This window comes from Lagopus muta, chromosome 14 (assembly GCF_023343835.1).
Source record: "Lagopus muta isolate bLagMut1 chromosome 14, bLagMut1 primary, whole genome shotgun sequence".
NCBI lineage: Eukaryota > Metazoa > Chordata > Aves > Galliformes > Phasianidae > Lagopus > Lagopus muta.
In genome coordinates, this window is record NC_064446.1 from 3,606,678 (window position 1) to 3,634,234 (window position 27,557).

Consider the following 27,557-nt stretch of genomic DNA (forward strand, 5'->3'; position numbering starts at 1 on the left):
CTATTTCTTCCTCAATTCTAGATTTAAGATGAAGATGTGATGCTATTTCTGTAAGAACATGCCTTGGATGATTTATACAAATCAATTCAATCAAGAACCAATAAAACACAACTATATCATGTATTTGACAAATGCAATGCTGTTTAGAACAGCTGTTGCAGCAGCTTGCTTTCAAAGAGTTTTGAATAACTTGTTGCCTTCATTTCCTAAAATATTTATCCAGAAAGACAGCAAGTTACTTTACATCAGACTGTGAATTTCAAAAGGAAAATTCTTAGCATAATACTACAGAAACTTGTAGATGTATTCTCAGAACCAGCTGTATGTAATGAACTGGGAAATTTTTGATGCAGTATTAGAAGGAATTCATTTACTAGGAATAGGAAAAGTAATCATTTCATTAGAAATAAGATAACTTTTCCCTTCCAGTGCTTCCAAACTATGAACTTATTCTTTCTAACGCAGAAAGTTCAGTCCCGTCTACTGGAGCAGGCAGTAAAAGTGACCGCAGCATTCAATCTGCAAGGAAGCTCTGCATCCAGAAAAGAGTGAATGGACAGGCTGGGCAACAAAAAACAAGCACAATGGAAAATGCTAAATGTAGTCTTACCAAAGGAACTTACTGAAGAGACGGTACATTAATTGGGTAAACATGATTGATGCAGTACATCACATTTCTCTGTTGATGTTACAGTTGTGTGGATTCTTTTTCAGATATAAATTCCTCATTAGAGGTACCTGAAATACAGATCTGGAGAGAGAAATAATGACTATATAACAAGTTTTCATCTTAGTTTGTTCATGCTTTACTTTCAGTGAGAAATAATCATCCTAAATTTGAGAGACTGAAAAAATGCTGACTTTAATTCCATTCCTAATTAATGCATATTTTATGTACAATTCCAAAAGTAACTATTTGTGATTGTGCAAATCAGAGAAAGGCAATGTCATATTCAGGTAGTGAGGTATGCTGAAGAAGTGAACATTTCCTTGTTTTGAGGGTCTTGTGTGGACAAAATGCACACAGAAATGCTGACTGATGTCTATGCAGGTAATATGCCAATATTTTTATACTGTTCAGTGTGTAAATATGCAAGCATTTATATATGTGGTCACCAACAAATAGGGTGAATGGGAGTTTATTGCATGTAGCAGGCAAAACGTTTTCAACACTTTGCTGCGCTTCCTTATTTACTTATTTATATTCACACAGAGGAAGTGGTAAGGCTGTCTAGCTGACAACTTTTCTGAGAAGAGACCGTTTTGTATTAGAGGAAGCAGTGTCTCTCTTGGATGCGCTAACAACGTAGTTCTGACATTAAAAGAAGTTAGAAAGATCTGGGTAAATTAGGCAAGGAGCTACTAGACTTGCTGAAGGAGGTCACAAAAAGGCAATAGATGGCTGCTTCATCGATAGCACTGGAATGAACGTTCTCTAACTACCCAGGGGGAGAAAAAATGGATTTGAGAAACATTCCCTATCGTTCAGAGGTGATTACGTGGAACCCAGATGACTTAGCAGAATATTTTAAGACGGTAAGTTTAACTGTTTCATCTTCATATAATGAAGGAATACATTATTGTGACTTTGTGCTAAATTGTCATAGCTTATAGTAAGCAAAACTTGCTTCAAAAATAAAAGCAAAATCACTGGCAGTTAAGAAGCTGAGCCAGTGAAACCTATAAATGAAACTTGAAAGTACATTTTAAGTTGAATGTAAGAGAGAAAAGAGGCTTTGCAGTGAAAATGTACACTTTGCTACAACTACAGGGAAGGTTCAGGCTAGATATCAGGGAAAGGTACCTCACAGAGAGGGTGGCTGAGCACTGGAACAGGATCGCTGAGGAACTGGTTGTGGCACTGTGCTTGCCAGAGTTCAAGAGTTTGGGCAAAGCTCTAAGACATGTGGGTTTTTTGGGTGGTCGTGTGTGAAGCAAGGAGACGGACTCAATGATCCTTGAGGGTCCCCTCCAATTCAGGATATTCTACGATTCTATGATTCTGTGAATTGCTGATATAACATCCACAAGGAGCAGTAAAAGATATTAATATGTGAAAATTACAAGCTTTCTAGCTAGGTCTTCAGTGATTTTCAGGAGTTTTTGTTTAAATTGCTCAGTGTTGGCAAACAAAGCACAGAATGTCTTTGCTTGTTAAAGCTTCCATGAGAACCCATCCAGGAATATAACAGTTGTAGATACAGGTACTCCTTATTTTTTTATGCTCAATTGGAAAACCTTTGGCATTCCCTATAAGTAGACATCTCTTTTTTCCTATCACTATAACTTTTCCTGAGCCTTTTGGGGCTCGGTTTTGAAATCATGCAAAATTAAATGTTTCAACAGCTTTCACTGAGTTTTCTTGGGGAAGCTGTGGCACAGTTGAAACTAGAGTGCTAATCAAATGAAGATAAGCAGACCAAATGCAATATCTACAAAATCTCCACAGAACAGTGAACTACACGCAGACCTCTAATGCGGGGGTCAGTGGCACAGTAAAATGAAACACAGGATTGGAGATGGAGCAGATGACATCAAAATCAATAGTCAGCTTCAGAAAATAAGAAAAAAATTATGACACCACCTCATGGTGGTTTGCAGCACCATTTCCAAGAGACTCACAAAAGGCTTCCTGAAAGAGCTGCTAATCATATTCCTGACAGTGCTGAAAGGATTAATTACAAGTCTTGCAGAGGGGTTGGAATTAGATTATCTTTAAAGTCCCTTCCACCCAAGCCACTGCATGATTCTAATTGTAACTGAATGGCCTCGGTAGATTAATTTTTGTGTATCTTCTCTCTACTGATCCAGATATTCCTTGCTTTTGGAGAGGTGAGTCAGGCAAAGAAAAGCTGCTTAAAATTGACTGTCAAGTCTGTGTCAGATGATGATGTTTTCCTAAGTCCAACAGCTCTGGGCTACTGCTTTAAGTGACCAGACCCTTCTCCCCAAATTAACTCACACAAATTCTCTATAATTCAAGGCTTTAGGAATGCTTTTATTTCAACTGACTAATATATACTGCATGTTCAAAGGCCATGTTCAAGTCCAAGAGGAATGAGCAATTTCTCTGACTAATCTGAGATATCTGCCAATTAGGAATTTTTCAATAACAATGACAATAACATCTAGTTTATAATTCTAGGTGTGTTAACTTACAGCCAATAATTCATAGAATCATAGAATCATAGAATCACAAGGTTGGAAACGACCTATAAGATCATCCAGTCCAACCATCTCCTCATCACCATTGCCACCACAAGCACTAAACCACATCACGCAGCACGTCATCCAGACGCCTCTTGAACACTGCCAGGGACGGCGACTCCACCACCTCCCTGTGCAGCCATTCCAGTGCCTGACCGCCCCCTGAGAGAAGAAGTTCTTCCTTATGTCCAACCTAACCCTCCTCTGATACAGCTTGCGGCCATTGCCCCGTGTCCTGCTCGTTGCCTGGGAGAAGAGGCCAAATGCCTCTTCACCACAACCTCCCTTCAGGAGGTTGTACAGTGCAATGAGGAACTAATTCCAACTATGCACTTAAAGGAACAATAAAGAACCAAAACTTCAAATAATTTCTAAAGATCTTTTTTTGAGCAAAAGCAGAAATATTCATATTCTTAATATCCTGAGAGTTATATTTAACAGCTACACAGTGTATTTCATCAATTATTTTAAGAATAAGAGATGAGCTCTCAAATACACTGAAGTGTCCTTTCAAGTGTAGCAATTGCATCCAGACTTTCTGTTCAAATAAAAATCTTCAGGTTCCCACTGGAAATATTTAAGAGTCACGTCTCATCAAATATGTCTAAGGTTTATTTTGTGTGTTGTTGTTTTTTTTTCCTATGAATTCCCCAGTTTACTCTTAAATTGAATCCTGAAATGCCTACCCATGTCCCAGATGCTACTGCAAAACATAACTTAGAAAAGCTTTATTATGGATGATTTGCAAAATTCAATGCTTCAATCCATCAGAGGAAGCTTTTCAATTGCAACAACGAATTCAGGAACTCTGATCAAAGCTTCATTATTCCAAGATATTAGAGCTTTTGCTGTTTTTCACAACTGTTCATTGTAGTCAGTACCACAGCCTCCTTATCCATTTTCCAGATATTTTTTTGAACAGGAAACTGCAAGTTGGTTTTTGAATGTGGGGAATTTAGTATTCCTGTTCCCAAGGGATGAAAATATCCAAGTCCATTGAAGGATTGCTGTTAAAAAACAAAAACAAAAACAAAACACATCACATTTACAGGAAAAAAAAATGATCAATTTAGACAGTCCAGGGTGTGTAAAAATAAAAAATAAAAGAAAAATCTAAGTGAGGTAATGAGCTGCAGCTTTGTGTTATGACTTTATCACATGAGGATTAAAAAGCATTTTGTAAACTACTGGGACTCCTAGGATAGATGAGGTAAAAGGTGGTAGCACGCAACAGAGTAACTTGAAGCACCTATTCAAAGCTAGCTGTAAGTATTTCAATTGTTTCTTATAATTACAGTGTAATAATAATCGTAATAATCTTCTTTTCATTGACAGTTAAAGTACAAGGACTGTGAGAAAGTTGTTAGAAAGCACAGTATAAATGGACAAAGGTTTTTGGTAAGTAGAGTTGTGAAATTCCCTGAATCCAATGATTGTTTTGACTCTTCCTTTCTTTGCACTGACAGTCAACTCCCAGATTATTACTTAAGTATAAATATGAGAAGATCAGCCAGACACTTTGCTGTAAGTACAGAATTCTGGGAACTCAAGCATGTTGTTTTAACATGCATGGATTTTAGTGCATTTTAAACTGATAGGGTAGTTACAAATCTTGTCTTCAATTCATCTCTTCAAATACTAACTACAGAAAACTCGTATTTATGAATTGTCCTAAAATTGCTCAGGTTAGAAATGTCCTTCAAGATCATCACATCTAACCTCAGCCTAACCATACTACCCTGACTCTAACAACCTGCTGCTAAATCATGTCCCTGAGCACCATCATCTGCCAGTAGTCATCTCCTACTTGATGAAGGGTTGGCGTGAACATGATCAGAATGACCAGCTTTCTACTTAAGTCACTATTTCATTCCTCTATAGTTAAAATCAGGTTTCTTCTGTGTCAAAACATATATTCAATGAACTGTAAGAGCATAGAAGCTAATCTAGAACATGTCATTGTCTAAATCAGCATTAGTTCAAGGTGTATCAATAAATTGGCCTAATCTGACAAAAGCTGACAAATCCCATTTATGTAGCTATTGTTTTCAGGCCTGAAATGCACATGCATGAAGATAAGTAACAGCTTTTATCATTATTTCATTTCAGCTCTAGTTCATTTCCAAATATTGTGGTTTTTTTCCCAAGAGTAGGCACTTTGATCACCTGTATTATTAGCCATAGTGAAAAAACTGAGGCTCGTCTTTTTTAATACCTTCTTGTTTTTTATTTCCTTATGTATGTAATGTATGAAACTTTCAAGTATTTCATTAAAATACAACATACAAGTTTTCAAACATCTCTTACAGGAATGGGATATACACCTCCCTCCTAACTGCATAGAGTGAGTTATTCAGATGCATGGCACAGAGTTTATCCTGATACCCACTAAGCGATTTGGCTGAGCTCAGGCACTGAGGATTTATGCCTGCAGGGAAACATTCTGGAAATGTTCTGAAATACTGTAATTTTGAGGGATAAATAACAAGAGCAATAACTGCAGTTTCTAAACTGGTGGGGGTTATTATTATTATTATGTATTATTTCCAGGGCACTTCTGTAAGTAAATGGCCCAGAGTGCAGCATGTTTTCAGAAACTCCTAGTAGATCCCAGGGATGTTTTTCTGTTAAGGAAGCAAGCAGCTCCTCAGCTCTTCTAAGACAAATGTTTTTAAGCTTTTGACCTACTTGTTATATTTATAGCATAGAAAAGATTCACTTCTTAAAAACAACATGTGAATTTAAGTGGAATTTTCTTGACTGCAATCAAGTTCTGTTCCTTTTTCCTCTCTATGAATGCTGTTTCTAAGAAACACCTCTTCATGTCTAAATTACTGAAAACTGCCAAATTAAATTTCAACATAAGAAACTGTTAGAACTGAGTTGTATGCAGGTTTTGGATCTGACAGTAGAACTGACTGCAGAAATAAGGCTGCCTTATCCACTAGAATAGCCTGCTAGTATCAAAGTCACATTTCTATATCTACTGGCTACTACAAAAATGTTCCAGTTGAGATGTAGTAGGAATAAAACCAGAGGGATTCCACATAACTTACTTCAATAAAATTTCCCAAGATTTAAGAGAGCAGAATGGCTCTTTATGAGAGTTTTGTCCCATATCATTTGTCAGGTTTATTGCCACAAAAGAGTTCCAGTGAGAAGCTTAAGAGGTCTTTAGAAAAAATCAAGATGCTTCAGTAAATCCTGCAGGACGTTTCCATAAGAGGAATATATTTTTGCTGTAGTTTACTCCTGTGGATGTACCAAGAAGCACAGTAGTGCTGGAAAACACAGCTAAGATTTGTTGTGGCTTTAAAAACATTGATGTCATTTTAACCCAATATATAATTAGAAATTAATTACTGCTGGCAATAAAAATGACAGAAAGAACACACGTACCTCCAAGTTCCAAAGCAAAGCTTTTGATTGACAAAAAAAAACAATTCCTCAAAAGTTTTCCCAGTTTTCCATTTATGCATCCTAAATTTGCAGTGGCACAACCACGTGGAAGAAGAGAGAGGCCAACTCTCTTTTCAGGAGTGTCAGTAAAGCACATCTCAGCTCAGGTCACTAGTAACCTGCAATCAAATTGCTTCACTATGGTAGCACAGGGAACATTCTACTCTACCCTCAACTTTTTAGAAATATATATTTTTTTAAATAAAAAGCATGTGAGCTTTCTTAGGCTATCAGTGCTGCTCTTTAGTCCAAGGAGTCCTCCAGCTACATCTCCACAACTTCTCATACACTGTGATATTACAGATTGGATTTACAGCATACAGAGCTCATCTGTTCTGGCAAATCACACTCCATTTTATCATGTAGAGTTTAATCTGAAATTTTGCAGTCATGCACAATTGAGCCTGATTTCACCATGCAGACATGAAGGAATTCAATTATCCAGTTCATGAAGTCACTTAACCATATTTTTAGCTATACTAAAAAGGTGTGAAGCAAAAAAAGCCTAAAATCATCATCTATGGTAGAAGTCTGCCTTCTCTACTAAGAACTGCTTTTTACAAAGGACAATTCACTTGTACACTGCTTTGAAACCACAAGTGTTTGAAAAAGCTTTAGCAATACTCTGTGCTTTAATATTTACTGTGATAACTCTCAAACTGCCAAGGAGAGTACTCTCATCAGTGATGATAATTTCAAGTAGACCACGAACATTCTGTTGAGCTCACTTCTGTCATAAGAAGCACAGGATGTAGCCAGAATGTAGCTATTAATTCTGAGACACGGCCCACTGAGATGATTTATTACATCTCAAGACAGAAAGGATATGTTATACTGTATGTTAGGTGACAGCAATCTAAAAAAAACAATATCCAGAAAGAAGGGAAAAATAAATAAACAAATAAGTAAATAAATTAATTAATAGCAGGCTATAAATAGTTCTCAAACCTTTTCATTTACTATCTGCCTGCTTTAGCTTACCTATCTCTTACAGTCTCCTACAGGGGGAAAGTTGTTGTTGAGGAGAGTTAAATTTCCATTTCTTTTGAGAAGAAAAGCCGCGATGAATTTTAATCAGGCTTGTAAGTCAGTATGACAATAGAGCACCAATAAAGAACTGTATTAGATCCCAAATCAGAAAAGGAAATGACTTCAACTTAACTTTATGCAGTACCATAATTTTGAAATTAATCTCTAGAAGAATGGCTCACTGTTGGTAAACAAATGGCCCTGCATGTGGTAGGGGGGTTGGAGATTCATGATCCTTGAGGTCCCTTCCAACCCTGGCCATTCTGTGATTCTGTGAAATCAATTCATGCAGCTCTCATCAGACAAGCACTGTTTTCGGATACTACTCCTTACACACCACTTTTCATCAGCTATCTTTAAAACAACCTTTCTACAGAAACACTTCTCATTAAAGCTAGGCATGTAATTGGTCGTTTTTTTGGGGAAGTTATTTGTGTGTAAACAAATACACTGATTTTTATTAAACTTCTAGCATATTTGATACAATGATGATGACATAAAATAAAGTCTAACATCCAGCAAAACAGAAAAAAATATTGAGGAGATTTTTGATTAAAATCTTCTCTTATCTAAGCTTTATTTAATACTGGGCCATTGGGGTGGCAGCCTGTTGTCTTGTATTACTTTTCTATGTACTTTATTTACAAATTCAATTGATGTTTATATATTAGTAGAAACTTCATGCCACATTTTTGAACACGCTAACTTCTGTAGCCACAGGGTGTTTCATGGACAAGTCTGTGATCTATACCATACGTTTCCTTTGCAGAACATGTCTGAAAATGATATCCAGAAATTTCCCAAACTCCGAGTGCCGTAAGTAAAGTTAAACCACTTAACATTGAAAGTTATTTTAACTCACCATCAGTGAAAACTCATAGCAAACATCAGGCAAATGATTTCAAGTAATCAGTTAGAAACTTGTTAATGTACCCTATGGGAGAAAAAGAAGAGTTTTCCAATATAAAAACAAATGAAGTGTGTCATGGTAGCTCAACAATGTCACAATTAAAAGAAAAAATCTCTGGTGGGTTTTAAAGAATTCATCCACAAATTTTCTTTTGATAGCAGTTAGACAATGGCTGAAGGTTTTAAATATTACCTGCAAAGTAAGATTTAACTGTTCATTGCTTCATGACCCATATTCAAAGGAAAAAAAATCAGGTATGTACAAATGAGTTGAGGAGATAAAGCATTTTTCATCGTGTGCTTTTACATCAAGGTGGGTGATAAAGACAAATCAGTTTGGAAGGTTTGGATCAGAGTTAAATTGATTTTCTTCCCTCCTGTGAGGTAGGCCTTGAAAATGTTTTGAACTCACCCAAACAGCTGTCATAATTTCATAGAGGTTACTAATGAAGAATATATTCACACTGGGTCAGTACAGAGTAACAGTAACTTCTAGTACTTTGTGGCAAAAAATGAGGTGTTTTATTTTCCTGTGAGTTCTTTCTTATGTGTGATGTAAGTCAGAACGCTCCTAATGATGAGAGACATGGAGCTCTTCATGGTCTTCTAAACAGAGTAAGGGAAGAGGAGATCAAGTCATTCAAAAATGGCTATTTCTGTTTCGTTCACTTCCCAGTTCCAGACTCTCTCCTTCTATGCATATCTTGATCTTGCTAAGAGACACAGTCTCCTTTAGTTTTATCAGAACGTGTGTAAGATGTTTTGGTGATGCTAAAAATACTGCAAAAAAAAGCTGTCTGGTCTGTCATATCCATGTGCTCACAGTTAAACTGGTTGCCAGATCTGAAGGCAGGAAGATACCTCTATTCAGATCAGATATACAAATTCTTGAACTTGAAAGTCTCCAACACGATGTGTTTCATAAGATCATATCTGTATTTTCACAGAATAAGTTTCCTCACAGTAGGGTGTAGTGGTGTATGAAGTGCTATAAGTGAGCCCAGATGTTATGGAAAAGATGCCCAGGTGTCTTGGCATTTCTAAAGTTAGAGTCAACTAGTAGCACCATTTAACCATGGTTATAGAGACTGAGGGAAACAGAGACTGTGGAAAAACTCACATCACTGTACTGTAAAACACACTGCTTGTAATTTTCCCATAATTATTCCCTCTTCTACAGTCCTTTCATAAATTTATCTCGTTTCAACTTTCAATTTTGAAAACCTTTGGTGATTTCCTTTCATATTCATAAGTAAAATGTGGTCAATGCAACAACTTACAGACACATACATATAAGTGATATTAATATCATGGAGAAACAGTTAAAATTTAACGAGTTTCTCACAGCTCCCCTTCTAATCAATAATATATCAAAAACGCTTTGCAAATTCCATTTTCACAGTCCTCATGCCTTGTAATAGCTGAGCAGAAAGCCAGCAGCCTTTTTCACTCAGATCTGTTGGGATTCTCAAGAAGATGAGAATTTGAAATCAAGAGCTTTAAAAGAACAGTGAAGTGCACAACTTGAAGAACAGAAAAAAATAAGTAAATTAGTAAATGTGAATGACTTTTCTTCACTTACCAACAGGGAAGCAATTCACTGGAATATTGTAATTGCACATGGAAAATGGCATGATGGGAAATCCTCCTAGAATGCCACTGTAAAAATAAGAATTTAGAGCTTTAGTAGGAAAAAGAACTGAATGTCATTTAAGAAAAAAAAAAAAAAAAAAAATCAACACAATCATAGAATCATAGAATTCAACATAGAATCAAGAATACAACAAACAAAATAGATAAAATTGATGTGTGGAATATCTAGTCATTCCTTTCATTAATTTCATTACTTTGGAACTTCCTTGCTCTTATCAAAATGGAAAGTGCTTTGTATTGGCTTTTGTGAAACATTCACTCCTTGCTTTTGTATTGTAATAGAAAAATCACCTCGTAGGAAAAGCTCTTTTATTAGCTGAAATACAGATTAGCATGTTTTAATCCCAGCATCTGATCCACTTAATGGCAGAGCAAAGGTCTATAAAAACGCCTCAACATAAATAGCAACACTTGTACTTAGTGCACTTCAAACTGTGAAAGGCTTGCAAACCACAGCACACATCCAGACAGAGTGTGTGGTTTTACTAAATACATGCATTTCAACAATTGTAGTGATCAAGTTTTGCATGAAACTGTGCCGTTTCTTTTTTAGGGATGGTTCTTTAACATTTACAGGAACCTTTCAGTATCTCAGCAGATAACAGTTGTCATTACAAAGTATGATGGGCCACCCTCCACAATTTAAATGTTAATCCCGAGCAGCCACATCTGGAGTACTCTATCCAGTTCTGGGCTCCTCAGTTCAAGAAAGACAGGGAACTTGTAGAGAGAGTCCAGCGGAGAACTACAAAGAAGGTTAGGGGCTTGGAGCTTCTCTTATGAGAAAAGGCTGAGAAATCTGGGATTGTTCAGCTTGGAGAAGAACAAGAAGGAATCATATCAATGCATATAAATATTTAAAGGCAAAAGTCAAGAGGATGGGGCCAGGTTTTTTTTTTTTTTTTTTTTTTTTTTTTTTTTTCAGTGGTAGGGAAAGAAGAAACAAGCACAAACTGGAACCCAGGAAGTTCAATGTAAGCATGAGAAAAATCTTTACATTGAGGGTGACAGAGCTCTGGAACAGGTTGACCAGAAAGGCTGTGGAGTCTCCTTCTCTGGAAACATTCAGAACTCATCTAGACACTTTCCTCTGCATCTTGCTGAGGGAACCTCCTTTAGCAGGGAGTTGGGCTAGGTGGTCTCCAGAGCTCTCTTACAACCCCTACAATTCTGTGATGCCATTTGTGCACACATGCTCTCTTGGGTAGGCTGCTAAAGATTGAAATGTTTAAAACTTAATTGATAGTCTGTTTTGAAGGCAACATAACAATGCTGCATCTGCCCAACAGACATTATTCAAAGGCCACAACATTACTCAAAGCCTCCATCACAAACTCTGCTTTTGGCAGCGCCCAATCTATGCGACTTCCTGGTCTTAGAGCACTTCACCCTCTTTCTCTTTCACCTGTCCTAAGTTCTTTTTCCTAATACACGCAGAAAGGATTCTGTTCATGACAGCAATATCTGTAGGAGCCAAACAAAAGTCATTTTTGGAGTACTGGTGTTTTTGTATTTGTGTGGGTTTTTTTTTGAACTTCCTGCCAGTGTTAAGCTAAGCGCCTGGTGAAGGAGGCAGAAAGAGAAAGAGAAGTCTGAGTAACATTTTCTGCAAGTGCTGTTGCCTTATCCTGTCCTATCACACACTCCCACAACTCAGAAAGCAGTGTGGTTTTGGTACTTCCTTCCTTGCATGGCTACAGCCTCAGCTGCTCTTTGCACGTACCTTCTGTAATAAAGTTGCCTGTAAAAAATTACCATTCTAAACTTCGCTTTCTTCTCTAAGCCACTGGGTTTGAACCATTTAAAACAAACTGAAAGACTACACACTGTATTTTAAGCAGAAAATGATTAATTTGCTGAGTGAATTCAATGAGCAACTTTTCCAGTTTTTCCTCAGTACTGGCTGATGTAAACCCTCACAACAGCCAGCCCAGGTTTCAGTCCAGAAAGCCTGCAGACACTCAGATCACATTCACACCTATGGGACTCTAAACTGAAACAACTACTGACTCTAAAGCCTGTGGCCTTTTCTTCACTTCTTTAGCAGAAATTAAGCTCAATATTTTGAAAGATACTTCCTCTGCTATGATAGTGAACTAGCCAAGCACAAGTGTTGTAATCCACTTCTCCACAAAAGCACGTGTCTAAGCAGGGCACAGTTCTCACCAGAACATGTCCTGATGTTCCCTTGGAGTCTTACTATTCACATAGCAACTTACTGATCTCCTGCAGCACAAGATTTCTTGTGCACACAAGTGCAAATTCCATAGGAAAAAAGAGAACCTTGTAATTTGGAAGTTTTCTTCCCTCATACAGTTTACTTGGGTGACAAGATCAGACTGAGACAGCTGTAATTCTGTGATCACTCTTAGGTTGTTAACATTTGTATGCACATACTTATTTCAAAAGGGGCAAGTATGACAACATTTGCTTAAACTTGGTAAATTGCAAAGTAGTCTTAAAAAAGAAAACCCCCACAATATCCTTCCTCTGCTTTCATACTCATCCTTGAGTCCATGCCCCTAACATAAAATCACCCATTTTTATCATTTTTAGATACATTGTTTTGAAATTACTTGTTATTTGATACTGGCTGACAGCTCAATCTGCCTCTGTTGCACTTCCATAGTCTGAATTACAGCAAGGTACATACTGGGGAAGCAGCAATGCCAAGACAGCAGGCATTTACATGGCTCAGGATTATAAAAATAGTGAGTTTTTATTGGCTTTTTGTTAGATGCTAGAGTGCTTGAAAGCCTGCCTTACTCGGGTTCTGCCCAAAAAACCAGTTAGACATGAAAGAGATGCACAAATCAGATAATTAGGGGACCAGTGTTGGTAAGTAGCAGAAAAGATATGAAACAGGAAGAAAAACAAGAGACTGGTAACTGCCTGGCAATTCCTGGACACATGCAAAGATTTTAAATACTGATACAAAGTTTATTGCCAGATCTAAGATCTATGGAAAAGGAATCTGCACTTACAAACCATAAAATTAAGCTTTTACAGAATTTAGAATCTGACATAAGCAGACACGTTTGGTTCCTGATTTTTCTTCATCATACTTTTACTTCCACATTCTGCTAGACTTGAATAACATAAGCCAGAAGTCAAATGGGGCATTTTCAACCATATGTGTGTAACCCACTTGCTTTGGCTGCCACAGGACTTTCTGAGTGGACTTCCTATAAAAAGAAATGAGAGTTAAGAATTGCAGTATGACTCAGCATATGTTTTCTTGGAACCAAAACTTTCTTTGAAATAAGATCATTGTTGAGGCAAATTTCATTAGCAGCAGAGCAGAGTGATGTTGCTCTCACTGGGCTGAATTCAGTTGTTCTCTTTGACTGTGTCCTTTAACCCTGCTGCTCTTCTCAGGCACTCAGTGAATATAAAAAACATCACTCACAGTTATCTATGTGGGGTATGGATGCCAGCAATAAGTGCAGCTTAACTGCATGCTCCTGACCTAAAGATCTTTGAGGATTGTATTTCACTGGTTGTTATTCACCCTAATGCTGCACACAAACTATGCACGAGTGATGAAAAGCACATCAAAATCTCTGTAGACATAAAGGTGTACTCATCTTATGTTTCATTTGTATTCCTGCTCTGCATATGTTATAACATGAAACTGATGGGAGGGATTCCTGACTGTGCATATCATGATTGTGGAGGGAGAGGGACAAAAGGAAAAGAAAGTCACAAGGTGCATTTAATTTCATTTCTATGACCACAGGCTTCAAAGAAGCTGCTTCCTGAAATAGCATTTGCTTTTTCCCTGCAAAGTAATAGAATGCCACACCATTATTTAAAGCACTGCTCCAGTGCCTGATGTCTCCCACACCCTAAATTTCTAAGGCTTGCTGAGCTTAACGTCGATTTTTAAATTCAATCCAACAATATGGGTTTTTCTCCATGCAAACAAGTCCAATATTCAACTGCCAAGTTACAAGCTCTTCCTTCCTCTATGTGCAATAGTGTAGCTTTGCAATAAGAAGAGAAATTAAGTATTCCTACCACATAGTAAATGATAAATCCAAGTCACATTTCATTTACTAAAAATTGTGATAAAATGGGAGGAAAGCAGCTAAGAAAGTGACTGCAGGTTACAAGGACTTTTATTTTATTTTTTTTAACTATTTCTGTGATTCTTTTAAACAGCATTGTTAGCAAACTAAGTCAAGAAATAAACAGAAATGAAGGAAGGACATCTTTCTTCCCAAAATGGTAAGTGAAAAATTCTGACTTGTTTTTCAAAGTTTTCAGCTGTATCTTTCCTGGACTGTTGTTGGTTTGATTCGTAACACCTGTGTGTCAGAGGGATCACCTGGAAAGTGTATAGAACAAAACTGTGTTGTTAATGTTATCTGTTAAAAATAGGAATTCTTGAGCCCATGAACAACCTGGGTATTTCCATCTTGTCTGAAACCAATAACGATATAGATTTCATGCAATATTCCAACTGAGTGAATTACTTTTTAGGAATGCTATAAAATTTGGGCACATATCATTACATTAATGAGTCATCACTAATGCAATTTACAGACCTGTACATCGTTACATTTTAAAATGCTTCACAACTTACTGAATATAATATTCTTGAAATAGGAAAAGAGCAAAAAAATGCAATCAATTACATGGATTTTTAGCATGGAGGAATCATGAAAAAACAACAATTTGAATTCATGCACTGTGAAAATTGAAGTCTAGTCTACATGACATTGTTTTAGATCACCTGAGGACATGATTTGCAAAGGATCTTTGCAAAAGAATTTGCAAAGGACCTTTGCATTAGCTAGAGTTCAAAATCAGAATTGAAAACCATACAGATATTTATTACACCCTACAAACATTTTGAACTTGACTTTCAGCAGCCTCAGTAGAATGATTTAAGTTTCTATTTGAAGTTCTATTCCAAGGACTGATTCTCCTAGTAAATTTACTCACTGAGTTCCACTTGTTTCCAAATACTCCACCTTACTGACTTGGCCTTGTTTTCAAGACAGTTGAGCTGACATTTGGTGACTGTATGTGAAATATAAAGTAGTGTGTTTATGGTATTTTGTGTAAAGTTAAAGTAACTTAGACTTCAATTTACTTTTAAAGCTAAACGTTAACTTCATTAGCAATGCAGTGTACTAGATTTAGTGTATTAGATTTTAGTGTACATAAAATTTTAAAAAATTTGCAATTGGAAGGAATTTATTTGTTTATATCCTTGTTATAGGGGCCAAACACAAAAGTGTCCTGAAAATTCAGGTAAGCATTTACTGGCAGTCTCTAAATACAAATAGCGTTTAAAAACATTAAAAACCTATTTTATTTTTTGTAGAGTACAATAAGTGAGACAAGGCAAAGCAAAAAAAGACATAAAAGGAAAAAAAAAAGAGCGCATATAGTAGCAAAACGTTGCATGCTTCACCAATTGTAGTAATGAGAAAACTAGTAAGAAAATATTTTTTTTAACAGAGAAACAACGGAGAGGAAAGGCAAGAGTAGAGAAACTCACATGAACATTCCCAAACTGCCTTTTGTTAACCCCACATATGGTATCAGTGCTTATACATATTTGTGTTCCATGCTCCCACTCCTAGCAGCATCCTACTAGAAACCAAGCACCCAGATGTCTGCCAGGCTCTGAATTTTTAATTATTTTCCTAATAGGCAAAGAGCACTTCAATCTTCTGCATCTACCATGCTCCCTTAGTTCTACTGAGATTAAAATAACTTTAGATTTGAATGCTATCATAAGTTTTAAGAGATGCAAAGGCTGTGCTTATTCTGAAAGCATTCTATTTCAAATGATATTTGAAGCATGAAGAACAGGACAAACTAGATGAGACAGAATATATAATCTCATATAAGGAAAGCTTTACTCTTAATTTTGAATAAGAATGTTATTTGTAGTACCTTCCATGAGCTACGTATGGATGCCAGTCTGCCTGCCTTTGACAGGCCTGCTCCTTCTTGCTCCTGTTATGACAGGAACTCTGGTATTGTGGTTCAGAATGGATTTGAATGGCTTTTTGTCCTTTTTGTCAACTGTTGTCTTGACATCTTCAAGTTTTACTGTGCTTTGACTTCCTTATGCAGGATACAGTCAAGAAGATGATGGCTGGTCTTCATTTGTGAGTATGAGGATTAACCTAACATACTGGGTCAATAATATCATGGCACAACTTTTCTGTAATCTCTATCTTCTCTTGCATTACCTACTTTAGACAGTACAGATGGATTGGTCAATGGCATGGGGTGTTAGACTAAGGAAAAAGAGAAGCATAAATGATTGGAGTAGCTGCACGCAAATTTCACAGAGAAAAGGGCTTTTGCCCAGTTATACAAGGCAGGGCTTCACAACAGCAGATTTGTACCACTGGTTCAAGTACAAGCTCACAAATTGTGACCAGATAAAGTTTATATTCCTATTTCAAGCTCCCGAAAGAAATGGTTAGTAAAGGAAAGGTTGCTGGGTTATTCAATGGCAAAATCTTGCTATTCTGTTCTTCTGTAAAGCTTACTTTTTGAAAAATCTGATTAATTTTTTGAAGCCAGATAGACTGCAAATAATGCTTTCTGTCTTTCAGCATAGAAAATGCACTGGTAAACTTCATTAGATGAGGCAAACACAACCTAGTTAGCAAAATGAATGAACTGACTGATCTACAGTCCATGCCTATGAAGTCCTCTCACTGACCATTGTCAATGTATTTTGGAAAAAAAAACTTGAGAGAGATCCTTAAAAAACACTTGTTAATGCATTTGCAGGAGATTTGCTGTATTTCAGGAGCATACAAGAAGAAAGTAACTGCCTGTAATGCAGGCCTGTATGAGCTAGTCTGGAACTTTCAGCTAAGGCATCAGTGAAAAAATAAAAATACTTTTTCTTTAAGTCATGGCAGACAGCACAGGAAATGTGTGCAGTGACCACCACCATGCTTACACTGTGATCTTTTTAGGACCAGTAAGATACTAGTAGTATGTGTCTGTTTTTGTTCTGGTTAGAGTATCAATCAAGACCTGTATCACAAACCTCTTTTATTTTTTTTTCAGAAGTGTTTTTAAAGTCAAGTTTCAGTCTGTAGAATACATACTATTAAGTAAGAATGAGTTTCAACTGCTCTTTCAACTGCTGCTCCTGTGTTCTTTCGGGAAGCTCCAAATTGTTTGCCGATACCTTGTGTGTTATCTAAAAACAGACATTCAAAATGGTTTTAAAGACTTGATATATTCCAGGTTGAAAAATACTGTACTGAAAAGCCCCAAGGAAACTGCAGGAACAGTAACCTGTTATAGCACTCATCTTTTATGTACGTTGGTCAGGATGAAGATGATGACTATGAAAGCCCTGATGATGACCAGGAAAAGGAAGATGAGGCTGACTATGAATCACCAACGGAAGAAACTGAGGAAGCAGAGCATGACAGTGATGGCTATGAGCCACCTCCATCCAATAACGATGAAGCACACCACAATGTCATATTTCCTGCAAAGTCACTTGCAAACAACACAGACTATATAGGTAATTACTGAAAATAAATCATAAGTAATGTTTTCATATTATTTTCAACTACATTTACATGGCTGGTAACAGAATATAGAAGGCTTTATCTCAAAGTGGCACAGACACTGCAAGTTGGTATCTTTGTAACTTCTAAAGCTAAATTTTCTACTTCAGACAAGCTCTGCCAGATTGAAGATAAGTTTCATGTGATGTGTGCACAATTTGGCTCGTGGTTTGGAATCTGCATATAGTAAAAAAAATTACATACTATTTTAGCTTTATCAGTTGTTCCTTGATCAGAATGAGTTGTCATAATAGCAGCAAAATACTAGTGAAAATTGGGAAGAGATCAGCTTCCTCAGCTTGTCATTTTTTTGGTGTCTCTGATTTTTCAGTAGCTTGCAGTTTGGGTCAAGTATGAGAATACAAAACACTGCCAGTTAGACTGGCTGCGCTTCAGGCAAACACTGTGCTGCACGGAACAAAAAGAAACACGTGAGCCAATAGATAAGGCAGGTGCAGTCCCACCACCAAAGGGACAGATGAACCTCTAGCTCCCAAAAAACACTGATCATAAAGCAACTGCCCATTAAGCACTAACATAATGTCTGTATGATATGTCAGGTTAAGTATGCAGCATATTGCAAGGGCTCTTTTTTCATAAAGATCTAATGAGAATAAAATAACAAAACTGTTCATATCGTTGTTTAGCTTGGGATTTTTCTTTTCTTTAGACAGGCCTCCAACAGCCAGATCATCACATCAGCCTCCAGTACCACCCCAGCGGCCAGGCCCATCCCCAGCACCAGCCTCATTTGGGGGAAGAGGTGCTTCTGTATGTTTCTCTCTTGATATTTCAGAGCAAAAGACTTATCTATTTACTTTGCCAGTACCTAAATGGAAATCCAAGTGTAAAATTATTGCTATTCAAATAGTACACGTAGAGGAAAAAGAAAGTTTTTTGGTGTCAAAATATTTGAACTCCTACAGGGTGTTTTATTTTTTCATGGAACAATACAATTTAGAGGGTCGAATATTAAATTCTTTGACATTGGAAATTTGTATCAACTTGTGAATTCTAATGATAGATTCTTAATAGATCTCACTTTGTTTCTTTAACAATACACACATATGAAATATTTTTTTTCAAATGAACAAAGACTACAAAAAAGGGACTGTAAGGAATTGATGACATGCTTTTTTTTTTATCCCTGATGACAAGCTTTTTTTTCCCCCATTTTTTTATCCTTTGAAATCTTTGAAATTGAAAGCTATGTAATGCTTACAAGTTGCAATGTCAGTTCAGCATATGCCTGCAGAGCTGTACATAAGACCTACCCCCGTGAAGGTAATTTTAGGATGTGGTAGAGGGACCTTTGGTCTGACTCATTTCCATAGTTCACATATATAAAAAACAGCACTCTTTGAAATGTAGTAAGTTATCATAACTGTGCCCTAGATTGTTGCACTATTTATTGGAGTAAGAAAGAACACAGAAAGACATTTGTCTGAAGAAATACAGATTTAGATGTCAAAACAGTCTCACCCTTTTTTTGCAGCTTCTGATAACCCATTGTTTGACCCAGCTCTCACAATAGGAAGGAACAGTCTTTTTCCCCACTGCCTCACTCAGCAACTAGCACTAGAACAGTGTTAGTGCATCTTTCTCAGCTTTCAATTTGCTCCACTAATTTCAACACCAGATTTCAAAACTATCACTGCTGCACTGAAGAGACAAAGCCACAGCAGCACTCTTGAAACTACTGGCTCTTTCCGAACAGAATTTCCTCCCCAAACAGAATATCCCAGTACAATATTCCTTATGAGACAGAGGGAATTCTTTATGAGTCAAAGAACCACGTATGCAGGTCATTCTTCAGGAGCATTAATGACTCCTATCCATCCTGCAGTGGGCAGAGACCAATTCTTTGCGCTTTACCAGACACTAAGACTGTCAGATACAGTGTGGTGTGTTCAATACATTAAAATCAAAAGAGAAAAGTGAGGGCAGGTTTTAACCATGTCTAAAATGTTTGTTTTAGCTGCCAGCTTTCCCTCCTCTACCAAGCAACAATGACAGGCATGTCAAGCCTTCAAAACGTAAGTACAGCTGTTGCTTTCTTTGTCAATGGGCTGCACAGCACTTCAATTTTGCCTGTAGCTCCTCAGCTTTATTTTCTACTACTATTTATTCAGAAGACCCCTTTGTTATTCTCAGAAGTAAAGTCAATTCATGGCTATGCAAAATAAAGTTATACTGACCTCTATCAGCACATTGCCTTACATAGTTACTGTGTTTAGCCCCAGCTCCTTCTATAGACAGAAGCACGAAACCCCCACTGGATCGCCTTGCTCCACCATTTGAAAGAGAAAGCCCAGTACCAGGTCAGTATTTGCTCGTGGTCACATCAATGGCTTGAATATTAATACAAATAACAATATTCAAAATTATCAGATCAAATAATTCATTGAATTCATTCAAAAGAATTCATGCAAAAGGTCAAGGCTCAACAAAATGTACTTTAACTCAGTTATGTACAAGGTGATCTGTTTTGGAATAAATAATGTGAGCAGTACTTACATAGCAGATCAGCACTGGTTGATCAGAAAGACATTACGAGATTCCTGCACAAAAATGCAATAAAATAAATTAAGTGAATGATCACAGGAAAATTTAGCAGGTTAAAAGAGGGAACAATTTGCAAACAAAGTTAACAAAAATCTCTACATAGTACTATATGTAGATGGTTACCCAGACTGAAAAGAATGCTGAGAACTTAAAAAACACAGAAAGAAAGGAAGAAGGGCATTTGTTTCAGACCTTGATGCTGTACTTTACAAAGAATATGAACTGACTACTTTATGATTTATAGTTATTATCTATTTGGTACATGTCAATATAGAAGTATTCAGTAATTCAAAGCTGAATCACAGAACGTATTTTTGTAAAATGTGTCATTTTGAAAATTAATCATTTTTCCTTTAATAAGAGATATTGCAATTCTTGCACTGCTTATAAAACCCAAATCCCTTACTGGCTTACATCTCAGGAGTCCTAGTGCTGCAATTTGCAAAACATTGCTATCGATAATATTCAAAACTTTTTTTTTTTCATAGAAAGTTTAATTATCTGCAGTTACAACTTTTCTAAACATCTTTTACTGTTTCCAGGGAGGAAGCCAGGCCATCCGGAAAAGGTGAGTTCTTTTTAATTTGGCGCTTACACAATTTTAACCTGTTTTGATATCCTTAGCTCTTAACTCTTAACTATTTCTTGTTGTTTCACAGCTTCTGACTCCACAGCTAAGGTAAGGAGTTTTGCCTCTTTGACATGAGACTGTTAATGCCAATATTAGTCAATTTTTTCATATTAACCAAATTTTTGCCTTTATTTCATCATCTTGCTCCTGCTTTAGAGCACTGGGAGAACAGCTAGCAATGATGCCAAAACCTCCTGTACCACCAAGTGATAGATATGAAAGAGGAAATCCATCTCCTCTAAGGAAGCCAATCCCTGTAAAGTAAGATTTCATTTAATTAAAATTTAATGAAAATATAAATGAAATTCAACAAAAATGTGGACAAGCAATGTAGGATGATATGATTTACTGCTACTGCATACCAGTAGTATCTGCACACGTCAAAGTTTTGTTTTAACAGTATGCATGGAATGTCTTGTTTCTTCAGAGAAGTGTGAATGTGGTAAGAACTGTCTCTCAAGTCCTATCTCAAATAGCCATTACACATGGCAAGGCTTCTTTTCTACTGGCATAAAGAAACATATGATCCATATTTTAACCACCAGATCAAGGTCTTGCTCTAAGAAACATTGTTTCATGAACCCCAAGGATATTTTGCGCGGAATATTAGGAAGAGAAAGGCTTACTCTCCTATTATGAGCTTGCATAACCCATAGCAAATAGCATCCTACAGCAAAAAATTGCTAACTGTCTAGATAACATAGGCTGAATAGTGTGACTCATTTTAAAACAAAATGAGGAAGTAATTGAGATCTGCTAATCAGATAAGAAAATTTGTCAAAGAACCAAGGCTTCTTTGTGTCATGTGTTCCAGCCATCACAGAATCATTGAATCTGAGAGTGGCTTGGGTTGGAAGGGACATTAAGGAACATTTAGTTCCACCTCCTCTGCCATGGACAGTGTTGCCACCCACTAGACCAGGCTGCCCAGGACCCCACCCAGCCTGGCCTTGAACACCTTCCAGTGGGGCATCTATAGATTCCCTGGGCAGCCTGAGCAAATGCCTCACCACCCCAGTGTTGTGGAGTACTGTAAATGAGTCTGAGACTTGAGGTCTGATCTCTTATCAGTGTAGAAACTTGTTTAAAACTCTAATCATATGATAAAGTATTCAGAATTTTGCTGCTAATATAGTCATGATTGGCTAAGAATTAGTGTACCATCCCAGAATAGGGCTGAAAATTTGTATTTTGGATATTTATCTGAGGAGAAAGAATTGCTTCTACAGACATATGGATTTACTAAAAGTTTACGTCTTAATAAAAAATATAGCCTAATGCACATCAAGTGAATGGGTAATATTCCATTTTTGATTCATGTTTTGCTTTCTGTTTCACTTCAGGCAGGGCTGGGCACAACAGAAAAGACCTGAAGTAAGTATAGTCTCAAGGCAAGTGTGTAAAGATATAGGTACTACAATAAAATGAGGTACATGTAAGAATTCTGGAAAAAGTAAGCTTATTTCTTTATGCGTTGTAGTGAATGCTGATGGATCCTTCATAGCACGTTGTTTCTTTTTAATAACTTCTTTTAATAATTTCTATTATTCTATTATTATTCTATTATTATTATTATTCTATTATTATTCTATTATTATTCTATTATTATTCTATCTTTTAATAATTTCTATTTCAAGATCAGTTGATTCCCCAAATACTTTATCACAGATAATGTGAAGAATAATCCCAACATTTTTTATGATGCTGGAGAGGTGATTTTGCTTATTTTGAGTTTTTGTTTTTGGATTTTTTAAATTATTTTTATTTAGCTTACCTAAGAATTTAAGTTTTCAGATAACTCTGAGAACCTATACACACCTAAGGAATGAGGAAAGTTCACACTGCATTGGGTCAACATCTTGTACAGTACTTCACTGCTTTTTTGTAAATAACAGCTGCACCTTAACAAAAAAACTTTAAAAGTTTTTTGGTGTTACATGAAGACAAAGCTCCAGCATTTTGATGAAAGTGACAGGCTAGATAATATAATCAAAATTTATTGACTTCCAGGTCTTTGTTTTGTAAAACAGCGTGCTATGAGTTGCTAACATTTGTTTTCTCTTGGTTCCTCAGGAAGAAGAAGAACGTAAGTATTTCTTCTCTAACTTTAAAAACGTGAAGTTTTTCTTTGTCTTAGTGCTACCAAAAAAAAAAAGTTTCTAGAATTCTTTCTTTAGAGCCATTTCTAAAAGTCAATTGGTATCTTGACAGGTTGTAAAATGCTTACAGTGTATCCCGTGCAGATTTATATAGCAAAGCCACAGAACACAGAAAATCAATAGTTAATAGCTTCCTCTGGTCAGTTAGTTACAAGACAGCAGGATTTCTCACTTTGAAACACATCATATTTTAGAGACCTGTAATCTCCACACAGCATGAAACAGTGAGGCATGTTTTCAGTATTCAAAAGAATGCTGGGTCAGACCCTGGTGGTGCTGTGTTCTGTGTAATGGTACTTAGTCCAAGGAAGAAAAGCAGAACTTGTTTCATGTAATTTGTACTGATTATAAAATTCTTTGTAAGTCCCTAAAATTCAGTTTTTAAAGCAGAGTATTTGGCCAGATCTTTATAACTTACCATTGCCTCTAAGACTCCATAAAGAACAGAGCAGAGAACAGTTAAACTGTTTCCCTTTTACATATAGTTGAGGCCTGAGGACATTACATGGGAGAGATCTCACAAATGAAGTTTAAAAATATAACCTCAAATTCACGTTCAGAAGCAGCTCAACATAGAGAACACACTGTCACCTCCCTCAGCTGCACTGCAGTTGCAGAGTATGAATTGCAGCTTGTCCAAAACATAACTTATATAATGTAAATATTCCAGTCCGCTCCATTTTATTTTTAATTTAATCTTCCTCTTAATTTCCTTAATATTCAGCTCTCAGTTTACCATATGAAGTTACAATCTAAAATATCAAGGACTTTTTAAATCCTCTTGTAAGTTTATCTAATTAAACAACAGAAATGTGATGGGATTTCTTCATTCTGACTAAGGTAAGTTTTACATTTTCTTCTCCTCTTCTCCACAGATATACCCCAAAGACCAGTGCCACAGATATCTTTGCCCCCATACAACTCCAATACGTTCCCATCAAAATCTATCAAGCCTCTACCTAAGCCAGGTGTGGTGCCTGGTGCTGAAAGGTTTGTTTCACCCCTTGCAATCTCATTCCTTTTGAATTCTAATCTCTTTTCTAAACAGTCCCAGCTCTCTCCAGTTTTTCCATAAGTGACATGCTCTAATTCCCTACCATGTTAGTGGTCCTTCGCTACTTTCTCCAGTAGCTTCATATCCAGAATTGCAACATTAACAAGAAGCTGAATTTTCCTCAAAACTGGTAAAAAATAAAAAATAAAAATAAAAATCCACATGTGTAGAGCAACACCATAAGTGGAAGCCAAAAGAAAGAGCTAGAAAGCTGTTGCCTGTTCTTCCTAATTTAGAGTAATAATGTACATGGGGCCTCTGAACAATTAACAAACTCCAGTAGTTTTTTACATTGATCCCTACACATTACTGATTCCTACCCACCTGATACCCAGACACTGAGCTCCAATTTATTGGTGGATCTACTTACATCAAAGGAAAGAATGAAAAATGAAGAGAAGGCTGTTCTCATCCTTCATAGGACTCAGGGAGATGCCATGTTCTGTAAAACAGGCTCACAGTCTAGATCAGTATTTTAAAGCATAGCAATGTTGCACAGCAATGACATATTGTACTGAGTAGCTTGTTTTGTTTTGTTTTAAAACAGTGTTAGAAGCCTGTCTGCAAGTGGCTCACTACCACCTCGCTTTCCCCAAGGTTTGTATCCTATACTTCTGGATTTTATGCACAAACAACGGCTCAAAGCTACAAGGAAGTTTCAGTGCATTATTCTGAATCTAAACAGATTTTCTTCCACAAAGTTTGGGCCTACAGTCTAGTTAAAGCATTGCCAAAATTTCATATAAGTAATTTTTTCCTGGTTTTAATATTTTTTTCTGTTCTTGTACTGCAATCCTAAAGGCAACAACAGCAGATCTCCTTCAAGAGGCACAGCTGATTTAAGACCTCCGTTGCCCATTCCTAGCAGACAGACTGCTCACCAAATAAACACAGAGGAAGATGAGGTACAAAAGCATCACAAGCATTAACTGTAACAACTAAACACAGCAAATATGCTGATCTTGAGAGAATTGTTTTCAAAGCCTTTTTTTCTAGTTAGCAGACACTGTCAGGATGTTAGTAGGTACTTTCAGTTTCCTTTTCTACATCAAGATTTAACGCTTTATTTTGTCTCCACTAAGAAAAAAACTGAAGCGAAAAAAACTGTAGAACAAAGTAAGAGAACAACTTGTTTGCTCAATTACTTGTTTTGCACAATTGCTTGAAGGTAGTACTACTTATTAATTACTTACAATTATAATCAATTACTTATTAATATTAATTACTTTCCACAAAACCATGATGAGTGGAGAATTTATACCCAGTAGGCGCATTTTGTTTCACACATCTTTAAATATGTCACGTTTAGAGAAAACCATGAGAACGTGTATGGTTGCACTGTTATGATCACAGGAAGTCTGTTCAATTATCTCAGATGATCATTAAAAAAAAAAAGAGAGAGAGAGAAACAAAAGCAAAGGATGTTAATGTCCCAGGCAGACAAAAGAGAAAATGTCATTTCTAGTGAAAGGTGTCCCTGACCATGGCAGGAAAGCTGGGACCTTTAAGGTTCCTTGCAACCATGAACATTCTATGATTCTAAGACTTAAAATCTAATTTTTATTGAAAATATCTCCGAATATTGCTTTTCCTCCCTTAGAGGGAAAATCTGAAGATGCAATACAGCTAGGTCTGTAACGCTTCCATATTACTACTTACTAGTATGTTGTCAACATCATAAGCTAATTCACTGACAGATGACTTTCTCCCCTATCTTCTCCCACACTACATACAGGATTCACTAAATGATGAATGGTATGTTGCTTATATTAGTCGGCCAGAAGCAGAGGCAGCTCTTCGAAAAATAAACAAGGTACTCTTTAAACTGTTGTGGATTCTCAGCATCTCTTTAATAGCCTGCCTGTATGTCCTTGCAGTCACATGGAAGAGTGAAGGTAAATTACATGATAAGGTAAGAGCTCCAATATAGATGATTATAGTAGGGGCTTCAACTTGTGTATCTTCACCCACTTGAAAGTTAGATATTGAGATCAAATCAGCCACGAAAGCTGTTGTTTTCCATAGCCCAAGAGAGCAAACTACGCATCTCCAGGGAGTCATTTGATCTTGAGCATTTTAGGAGAAATGGTACATTCTCAATAAATATTTCTTTGTCACCAACACAGCACTTTCAAAAATTCCACATCTTGGCTCAAATTATATGCAATGAATCTTACTCTTTTCTAGGCCACATTTACCAGCAAAAGGAAGTACAGATTCAAACAAGTGAAACACAGACTTAACTGGACATGTAGAGATAAACCAAACTGTATCCCATCCATCACTGTGGGAAATCTGTTTAATCTGTGGTGCCCCACAACAGATGAGCTGAAGTTGCCATATACAGCATTTTGACGACTTGTATTAGGAGTTCAGGAGACCACAGCCAGTGCCTTCCAGACAGGGTGTTTTAATCGAAGATTTGTTAAATCTGAAACAAAGAAAAGCAGAGGGGGAGAAAAAGAAACAGAGAATAATATCAGTGTCTCTACCAAAATTACACAGACACAATCATTTTTTAAGCTGTCTGTACACAGAAGCCCGATTGGAACTTAACAGGAATTAAATTCTCTTCTGATTGAAGTGTAAGTGTGCCTTTGATATTTCGCACCCTCCTTTAATGGAATCTCTCCCTCATAAAACAGCAGCCCTACCTTCCCTAAAATTCTGCATTTGTGTCAGACAGGAAATAGTTGAAATAACAGATTAAAAGATAACAACATCTAAGAAATGATCTGAACATTTTTCTCTATTAATAGTGCAGTTACTCTTACGAAAGAAAAAAGAAAAAAAGCAGATTAAAAAGAAAAGCTAAGGAGATCATGAGTGCTCTTACTTAAGGTTGTTGTGCAGCTCAAAACCAGAAGTGGCATTTATGTCATCTTTCATTTTTTCATCTTTCAGGATGGAACTTTCTTAGTAAGAGACAGCTCAAGAAAAACTACCACTCATCCGTATGTATTGATGGTGTTGTACAAGGATAAAGTATACAATATCCAGATTCGTTACCAGGAGCAAGATCAGACATACTTGTTAGGAACTGGCTTGAAAGGAAAAGAGGTACTACGTGTTGTTTTTTTTACACAGCCTCCCTTCATCTGAAAGTACCTCTTGTCTTATTCCCTAACTACTTAATCTATCAGCTGTCTTACTCCACTGGAATTCTGCTCACTGTCTTAGAGTTATTCCTACAATTATGTTACTGCTGAAAGCAAAATCAGATTCTTCTGTTTGCACTCAAGGAGCAAATTGGTCAGGGAATGATTGTTTACAACTAAGATAACAGATAAAGGAAATACACCATTGGGAGCAAATCCATACCC

At 36.7% G+C, this 27,557-nt stretch overlaps 1 protein-coding gene across 1 annotated transcript in view; it reads left to right on the plus strand.

Moving 5' to 3' along the window:
• Positions 1-1,222: 1,222 nt before the first annotated feature.
• Positions 1,223-27,557, plus strand: part of LCP2 (lymphocyte cytosolic protein 2) — a 28,363-nt gene continuing 2,028 nt past the window's right edge. Inside the window, exons 1-20 of the mRNA XM_048961095.1 lie at positions 1,223-1,536; positions 4,543-4,605; positions 8,465-8,511; positions 14,422-14,487; positions 15,488-15,519; positions 16,354-16,388; positions 17,581-17,779; positions 18,496-18,596; positions 19,804-19,861; positions 20,063-20,146; positions 20,933-20,958; positions 21,050-21,069; positions 21,178-21,282; positions 22,365-22,395; positions 23,095-23,107; positions 24,056-24,170; positions 24,782-24,831; positions 25,036-25,139; positions 25,970-26,047; positions 27,139-27,294. Coding sequence (XP_048817052.1) covers positions 1,459-1,536; positions 4,543-4,605; positions 8,465-8,511; positions 14,422-14,487; positions 15,488-15,519; positions 16,354-16,388; positions 17,581-17,779; positions 18,496-18,596; positions 19,804-19,861; positions 20,063-20,146; positions 20,933-20,958; positions 21,050-21,069; positions 21,178-21,282; positions 22,365-22,395; positions 23,095-23,107; positions 24,056-24,170; positions 24,782-24,831; positions 25,036-25,139; positions 25,970-26,047; positions 27,139-27,294 — 1,461 coding nt within the window. The 5' untranslated portion in view covers positions 1,223-1,458. The remainder of the gene's footprint in view (positions 1,537-4,542; positions 4,606-8,464; positions 8,512-14,421; positions 14,488-15,487; positions 15,520-16,353; positions 16,389-17,580; positions 17,780-18,495; positions 18,597-19,803; positions 19,862-20,062; positions 20,147-20,932; positions 20,959-21,049; positions 21,070-21,177; positions 21,283-22,364; positions 22,396-23,094; positions 23,108-24,055; positions 24,171-24,781; positions 24,832-25,035; positions 25,140-25,969; positions 26,048-27,138; positions 27,295-27,557) is intronic.